Genomic DNA, 9169 nt, shown 5'->3' on the forward strand with positions numbered 1-9169 from the left:
ATAAGTTTTTTTTTTTAATTAAAAAAAAAAAAAAAAAAAAAAAAAATCATGTTAATAAATGTTTACTCATTCCCATAAAAAAGATACTCACTCTCTTCTTCTTACTGCCGCCTCGTCTACTGGTTGTAGACTTTCGACTTGTTTTGCTAACACTCGACAGATAGCCGTCCGTTTCCTCGTCATCTGTTACACCCTGTACAGAAAAACAAACAATAATAATGAAACACTCTGCATTACAATGTTGTTGTTCTCAAATGTCGGGAAATTGGCCCTTAGGTTATTTCTCTGCATATTACAATGTAATGTCTACTAGCTTGGAAACTTTTTAAAAGTTGTTTTTCAAGGAGTTTTATGGAGGGAACTGTAACAACGAAGGTCTAAGAGTCCCAAAATTGAAGAGATCAGAAAGGATAGGAGAAAGCAATCCGTCTCGAGAATGAGCTTTATCTGTTAAGGATAAAGTTTGTCCCGAGCGGGAATCGAAACCGCAATCTAGCGCTTCAAGGCAGTCACCCTACTCTCCAAGATAACTAGGCCGGTTATTGATGTTTGTTTCCGTTGAAAGATGCACCAGATTATGGACCCTATCAGCGGCCTTTGGTTCCCAAATCTACTTTTTTTTTTGCCTTAACTCCTGAAGGACTGCTACACACTGAAATTGAAACACAATGCAATATCTTACCGAGAGATTGCTGATTGCCCATCAAGTGACTACCGGATGGAACAGGATGAGGTGTGTCCACCACTTGAGGAGTGGGTGTGGCAAAGTCCAACGGGGGATAGATGAGATCATCTTGGTGATGGTGGTGAACAGGCCTGTGAAAGGAAAAAACAATAGAACATTAATAAAAAATGTGTTTTTGGATTAACCTACTTACTTTGTCAAATCATGGCTATCAATTTTGATTCACTGCTGACTGTTCAATGGAAAATTTGGTACATAAGGAACAGAAAATGTTTTCCATCAAAGAAAACAATATAATAAAGACAGAAAAATGCACAACCAGAACCATGAACAGCCTGAAGCCGAGTACACAAATCTACTCTGCTCCACGGCATCTCTGACCTGACCAATACGTGGTCGTTTTCTTTTGAATGTCTTCTGCCCTCATTAAAGATTACAGCATTTAAAAATCTTTGAATTTAGGGCCAAACTCTTCTGATGTAGCTTTTTTTGTGAATGCCAAAGCATGAATTTTACAATAAGATCTTGTTGATACTCACATGTGTTTATTTGGGTCAGGTTATGTTATGGGTTAGGATATGCTTGGATAGATTATTTTTTCTCTTTTTGTATTCAAGCATAGCCTAACCCAGCACATAACCACAACCTAATGACTAAAAGCACAGGTGTGAACTCAATCAATATTGAGAGATGAGAGCTTTATTCAGGATGGCCATAGGAACGAACATAATCGCCAAATCCAATACAAATGGTTAGGATATGCTTGGATAGATTATTTTTCTCTTTTTGTATCCAAGCATAGTCTAACCCAGCACATAACCACAACCTAATGACTAAAAGCACAGGTGTGAATCAATATTGAGAGCTTTATTCAGGATGGCCATAGGAACATATTACTCAAGGCATATCAATACAAATGGCTGGATTTTATACTGTTTTTATATACCAACCATTTTACTTTTTATAAAGCACCATGGAATGTAAATGTGAATAAATCCCTAATTTCATCTGTAACTATTGTATTGATTTTGCATAACAGTTCATAATAATAATAACAAGCTACTTTAATTTTAAATATAAGTAAAGTAAAAATGAACCCAACTGTCTATGTCTGACAGGTAACATTGAGAAAATTCTGACAATCGCTAACAACAATTTAAACAGTTATCTCTAACCTCCTGATGCAGGATAAATAGTTACAATATAAACCCTTCTAAATATGAAGGGCACAATATTACTAATCTATACCGCTACCTACTTAATAGTAGATAATTAGATATTCAATATAATAGGTATTCAAAAGTATTGCAAGTATTGGAAAAGCGTTAGGCTACGTAAGCACAATAAAAGGTATGCTATAACTTGTGTATTATATAGGCCTATAGGAACACACTTTGGACATGAACGCTATTGGTATTTTTTTTTTGTACTTGTCTTTTGTGTTTAACCTAACCCTATAATAACACTGGTCACTGCTCAAATTGTGATAACTCTTTTTTGCGTTTAACCTAACCTTATAATAACATTGGTCACTGCTCAAATTGTGAAAGCTCCTTTTTGCATTTAACCTAACCCTATAATAACACTGGTCACTGCTCATTTATGACAGCTCCTTTTATAGCAACATTCCATTGACGTAACTTCTGAACAAGTACAGTTGAATTTTTCAAGCCAGGATAAGTATATAAAGTACATAGTTCTAGCTCAGGTAGCTCAGGGACGCAACTCGGATGATAAATTTCAGAAATGGGACGCAACTCGACCTATAATAACACTGGTCACTGCTCATTTGTGACAGCTCCTTTTATAGCAACATTCCATTGACGTAACTTCTGAACACGTACAGTTAAATTTTTCAAGCCAGGATAAGTATGTAAAGTACATAGTTCTAGCTCAGGTAGCTCAGGGACGCAACTTCGGATGATAAATTTCAGAAATGGGACGCAACTCGGACGGACGCAACTCGGATATCACAGTCGGGACTCAAGTCAGATCCCCCCGGACAGTAGGTCATAAAAATGGAAAAATTCAGAAACTGAAGGGGAAGAATATGACATGTACTTTTAGGTACCTGTTAAACATCAGAATTAAAATCAGGGTAACACATACAAACATGGTGACAATCTTGCAGTTGATCATAGATTTCATTCTATTCGTATTGACGGTGAACCAAGTCCGCGGTGGATTTTTAGGCGGAACTATCATTTTTGGCGAAAAATAGATCTTTGTGGGATCGGGACCCATTTTTATTTTAAAACGCCGCGCCGGGATAAAAAAAGGTTCACATAATTTTCTTGAAGATGTTTCGAATTGTCTGTTTGACAATCATTCCTGTTTTTTTTTTTTTTTTTTTTTTTTTATTCGATATTGGTTTTTTAATTTTTTTTTTTTTCCCCCGAAACCTAATCGGTTCGTGTTTGTTCGAAGTCAGAGCTTATCACAATTATTTGCCCAGGGCAAGACTCGAACCCAGAGACCCTCGAGTGAGAGGTCATTTGGTTTGTGGACTTTCTTCCTTGATGAAACCAAAGTTGAGTCTGAGTTGTTCAAGGAACACGAATGTTAGAATAGTTTGCGGTGCTAGGCGCACGAATGCGGGGAAGTAGCCCTGTGAAGAAATCAAACAAAAATTAATATTAAAGTACACACATTTTCTCTCTCTTAAAAAATTTTGCCTGCGGCGCGGATATGCAAGTGCTTTTATTGCATCCAATTTTCTTATTGGACATATCGCCTGCGGCGCTAAATCTTTTGCATTTGTCAGCCTTTTGCTTTTCGTTTTCTAACTAGGGCGGATAACCAAAGAAGTAATTAAGACTGGATGGAAATCGCACAGGATAGAGGGGAGTGGAAAGAGCTGTTTCCTGGAGGTCCTGGGACCACGCAGTCTTAAGGTGATGTCGACTCAACAGCCCACACTGCCTCGACAACAAAGATCCACCTCGTCGATCGACGGATGTAACGTTTACCCGGCGCGGCGGTAAGATATACAACTTACCTTGAAGAATCCAGCGGGTCCCAATTTGGCAGTATAGGTGACCAGGGCCCACATACTGTTGAACTGGCCCGGGGTCGCATTCATGGCCCGCGTTTTGAGAACATCCAGTGGTTGTGTCATGGTGGTTGCTATTGCGCCTGCTGTGAGTGAGGATAGGAAGTGAGTGGTGGCATTATCCTCAAAGTAAGGAGTACTCAGGAGACCTAGCTTCACCTGGGAATTAAATAATTAGGCTGTGTTCGTTATGGACACCAAAGCTAAAACTCGGGATTGTAGAAAAAAAAACGAGAGAGCAAGAGAGAGAGAGAAAGCCAGCCGTTTTGAGAACGAACCTTTTCGCCCCGGGCGCCCCGGAAACCGAGAAAAAGTTTCGCCCCGGGCGGGAATCCACCCCATGAAATTTCCTTGCAAAAGGCTACACAAATGTAGACGAAACTCGAATCGGAAGTTAAAGTCAACAAGTGTTCAACCAAAATACAACGGTAAGAATAATAACTAAAGACCTTAACAGATAGATATACAGTGACTTTTACCCCATATCAAAACAAAGTACCTCAATAACCTTAATTTGTAATTTTATCACGAAAACTGTGGAGGTAAAGGAATTTTTCATTCTACATTCTAGCAGTATAAAACAACCTTAATTTGTAATTTTATCACGAAAACTGCGGGGGTAAAGGAATTTTTCATTCTACATTCTAGCAGTATAAACAAACAAACCTGATCATAGAAGGATAGTTGGCCTACTGTCATGAGTATAGCTCTGCTGGTCCCATAACCAAATGGGTATTATCACACTAGAATTGCACACAATGTCCCAATTTGAATCCTGGTACATAGTCAATTTCTTTTTCTAGCTTTATTGTTGCTTGGAGTTAGGGGTGCTCTTAGTCTTGAATGGACAATTGAGAAGCTACTTTGAGCAAATAGCAACCAGTGGGAGTAATAACAGAGAATTAAGAAAATTTATAGATTATTGGAAAAAGTGAACAATGTTAAACTGTGGTACATAGTCAATTTTTACTTTCTTTTTTCTAGCTCTATTCTTGCTTGGAGTTAGGGGTGCTCTTAGTCTTGAAAGGACAATTGAGAAGCTACACTTTGAGCAAATAGCAACCAGTGGGAGTAATAACAGAGAATTAAGAAAATTTATAGATTATTGGAAAAAGTGAACAATGTTAAACTGTTTTGTTTATATATAACAGCTACTTTCCCTGTCGCGTATAATATCTCTAGTAGCGCGGTCAAACTTTCTTGACTTGGCGGGGTGGAGCGCTACCGCGCTCCTTAATTAAAGTCACTAGATGTTTCCCTAACGCCCTACTCACTGACCACCCTGTATTTTTCAACCAGGTCCTTGTCTCCCCCCCCCCTCTCCTTATTAGGTATAGTGTATGATGTAACACTAGCCTAGTATGTGGCATCACACCTATATGTAAACAGGTATGTATCTATTAAAGGCCCCTTCTCATTTGTTACCAATTTACCTATAGGACATTCGGGGAAAAAAAAATCGGATGAAACTCACAAGTAGGAACGGACCTTTAGCTTGAAAAAGTAAAAACAAGAAAAAGGAAGATGAAATAGAAGAAGAAGAAGAAGAAGAAGAAGAAGAAGGAGAAGGAGAAAACGTAAAGCTGTGAAGAATAAGACAAGTAATGTAATGTTACATTTTGTGTGAACGCCTGAACACGATATTGATTATGCAATATGCAACATTTGCAACAGAGGTTTACACAATCATTAGTAATGTCATTATTTCCAAGTAATGATGATGAAAAATCAAAAAATCCGGAGTTCCATCATTAGTAATGACATTACTAATGATCATGTAAGGTACCTATTAGAGGTCGGAGTTCCATCTAAACGAGAATTACCAATCTAAGACGCCAAGAATGGTGGCACTGTCTTGCATTGTTTCAGCTGCTCCTTCAATTGCTCCACACTCTGCTTGAATTCATCATACTCGCCCTGTAGACGTTTCATCTCCTCTGTACGTTGCTTTAGTTCCTGAGCCACATTATCAAAGTCTTCATTCACAAAGTTCAGCTCGGTTTTACACTCTGCTTGAATTCATCATACTCCCCCTGTAGACGTTTCATCTCCTCTGTACGTTGCTTTAGTTCCTGAGCCACATTGTCAAAGTCTTCATTCACAAAGTTCAGCTCGGTTTTTTCCAAGTAATGATGATGAAAAATCAAAAAATCCGGAATTCCATCATTAGTAATGACATTACTAATGATCATGTAAGGTACCTATTAGAGGTCGGAGTTCCATCTAAACGAGAATTACCAATCTAAATTCTAAATCGATACAAAAATACATACGTAGGTATGTATAATATTATAGGGTACCTATTTGACTCTGCCGCGAGAATTGAACCAAGCATACAATAGTTCTATAGTAGGTATCTACAGCTGCATTGATCTGAATCTGAACTATATATAATTTGGGGCCAAAAACTAGCTAGGTAGAAATACCTAGCATCCGAAATAAGTGAAGTGAATGAGAGAGAGAGAGAGAGAGAGAGAGAGAGAGAGAGAGCACATATTTCAAACATGTCAACCCCAGAGAATTTCAACTATTTTTTTTTTTTTTTTTTTTTTTTTTTTCGTCTCGAATAAAATGAAATGGAATAGAAATATCAGCTAGAAATAATATTTACTTTAGAAATAAGAATAAAAAATTCCCAACTCAAGTATGTACGTAATTACGTATACATATTTAAGTAAGTACCTACCCACCCACCTACCTAGTAGCTACATAATTATGCGTATACATATTTAAGTAAGTATACCTACCCACCCATCTACCTAGTAGCTACATAATAATATATGTACCTACATAATAATTATGTACTCGGTATTGATGTAGATAGGTATGTATTCTAAACGTACTTACATATATAATTATGGTAATAATGTCATCAATATGTATATGTACTAGGTAGTAAGAACATGATTAGTGATGAAGAAGAAGAAAAAGAAGGAGAAGAAAAAGAAGAGATAAGAGTAGAAGGGGTGAGAGAGAGAGAAGGGATCTCGATGATTAATGAAATTGAAATAGGCTAATGAATAAGCAATAAGTGAGGGAGAAATAGAACTATCAAGAGAGTGAGAGAGAGAGAGCGGGGGGGGAGAGAAAGACAGAGAGATTGATTCTTTGTGTTCTATACAATTTATCTTTAATTTATTCAGTTGGGGAGAGAGATGGAGCTAAGATGAGAAAAAAATAAGTCAAATAATTTATTATGGAAAGAAAAAGAGGGAGAGTGAATGTGGGATAGAGAATACTATAGGAGAGAGAGGGAGGGAGGTAATCACTAGATTTGGGTCGCGGAGGTTCTGGGGTCGATTCTGGGTGAGATAGATTTTTTTTTTTTTTTTTTTCAGACACATGCAGCCTTGTGGAATAAAATTGGGTAACTATGTATACTATTGTACTATGATTGAGTACTTATAAAATGACTTCAATTCGATTATACCTTTCATCTTGCTCGAAAAAGACTAAAACAACGCGTCTAACCCATCAGTCGACGGAGTTTAAACGCCATATTTAACTCAATAAACTAAATAAAGAAAAAAAATGTGTTTATAAATAGGAATTAAGAACAGCGAGTACAACAGATAGACGGCTTGAACATATTCAAAACCAAAATGTCCGTCCGTGTGTTTATAAATAGGAATTAAGAACAGCGAGTACAACAGATAGACGGCTTGAACATATTCAAAACCAAAATGTCCGTCCGCTAACGCTAATTCCTAGGTACAAATACAAAGTGCGAACCAAAAACAGGTCTCACATACCTATCCACGAATCCAAGTCACGAAGAGGTGCTCACAATCCTAAAGAATACGAAGGCACGAAACCATAGAATATTTTACACATAAACACCTTTTGGGTGTTTTACACAAAGAATATTTTACACATAAACATCTTTTGGGTGTTTTACACATAGAATATTTTACACATAAACACCTTTTGGGTGTTTTACACATAGAATATTTTACACATAAACACCTTTTGGGTGTTTTACACATAGAATATTTTACACATAAACACCTTTTGGGTAAAATCCAACCTCCGGGAGCCCCATAGAGGAAATTCCCTTATGATTTTGGGGTTCAATCGAGACTTTTGGGGTCCTATATGGACTCTTTTTCCGAGTGAGGTCTACAGTTCAGTGAACTATTATTTAGTTTACAATAAGGTATAGGTAAGTTTGTTCTAAGTTTACTCCCCCTATAGTGTAAGGAAGGTGAAGTGTCTACTTGTGTGTGTGTGGGGCGGTTTTTACGACGTTGTAAACATGTAAATTGTAAATTATTACATGATGGAGCGGGTATGTATAAGCCTACAAACCCCAAAAAGTCCTTGGGCTTTTGGAGAAAAAAAAACTGTAAAAATTCTGCCTGAAAAGTATACTGTGGCAATCCAAACTTTGGGCAGTCCATCAATTAATGTTATTGATTGTTTCCCTCGTTACATCACTTCTCATTTTTACTTTCCTTATCCCATAGGAAGGAAAGTAATGTAATCGGGTCAAATTTTCGATGGTCAGATTTTAGTGCCAAAACACGTTTTGGGTATACTTTACTTGGCAAAAGAGGAAAGGAAGGTAATAAAAGAGAAGGGACCGCAAAGAGGAGAAGGAGGAAGAAGAGAGGGGCAAAAAGGGGAGAAGGGAGGGAAAACAGAAGAAAAGGGATGCAAAGGGAATATTTTGAAAGAGGAGAGAGTCAAAAAACAGAGAAAGAAAGAGGAGAAAAAGTAGACGAAAGAGAAAGAAGGTGTTTAACGGAGGGAGAAAAAGGAAAGCGAGGGGAAAGCTCCCTCCCTTAATTCACTCCCATTATTTTGTCGTAAAATTTCAACTCCAGCAGCTCACGGGTGCACAAAGTAAGTGTGAAGGTCGGGTGCACAAAGTAAGTGTGAAGGTCGGGTGCACAAAGTAAGTGTGAAGGTCGGGTGCACAAAGTAAGTGTGAAGGTCGGGTGCACAAAGTAAGTTTAAATTCCGTTTAAGTTCTAATCTCGGTTTAAGCAATCTGATTGACTATTTTTTTTTTTTTTAATCAACCAATCAGATTTCCGAGAATTAAACTTTAAACTTAAACCGACTTTAAACTCACTTTGTGAACCCAGCCACATAAAGCTATTTCTCCCAGTCCGCCTGTTTATGAAACACCCTGTCTACAGCGTTCCTTTACTCTGGAGGCATACTGCATGGGTAAAATGAATGGCTGTTGAGTGTTATTCTTACCGGGGCATAAATTTAAAGCCCCCCACACATTGTAGCATACTGGGGGGTAAATGCAGCGGAAATTAGTTCGGTGCTTATGAATAGTAAATTTACCAAACAGTTTTTCGCCTGAGAGTCTATAAAGTTTACTCAACGCAAAATATGTTTGCTACCTCGGTTTATATTTTAACGTCCCTTTTTTTTCGAGATGATGCTGGTTTTATGTTTTCGTTTTAGGTAGAAAG

At 37.6% G+C, this 9169-nt stretch overlaps 1 protein-coding gene across 1 annotated transcript; it reads right to left on the bottom strand.

The window, feature by feature from the left end:
- Positions 1-3076: 3076 nt before the first annotated feature.
- Positions 3077-4451, bottom strand: LOC113471918 (mitochondrial dicarboxylate carrier-like). The gene is made up of 3 exons (XM_026831388.1): positions 4404-4451; positions 3684-3896; positions 3077-3293 (listed from the first exon to the last, which is right to left on the bottom strand). The coding sequence occupies exons 1-3, from the start codon at positions 4434-4436 to the stop codon at positions 3177-3179; spliced, it is 363 nt and encodes a 120-aa protein (XP_026687189.1). The 5' UTR covers positions 4437-4451; the 3' UTR covers positions 3077-3176.
- Between the last annotated feature and the right edge of the window lie 4718 nt (positions 4452-9169).

This window comes from Diaphorina citri, unplaced genomic scaffold (genome assembly GCF_000475195.1).
Source record: "Diaphorina citri unplaced genomic scaffold, Diaci psyllid genome assembly version 1.1 scaffold3271, whole genome shotgun sequence".
NCBI classification, from domain to species: Eukaryota; Metazoa; Arthropoda; class Insecta; order Hemiptera; family Psyllidae; genus Diaphorina; species Diaphorina citri.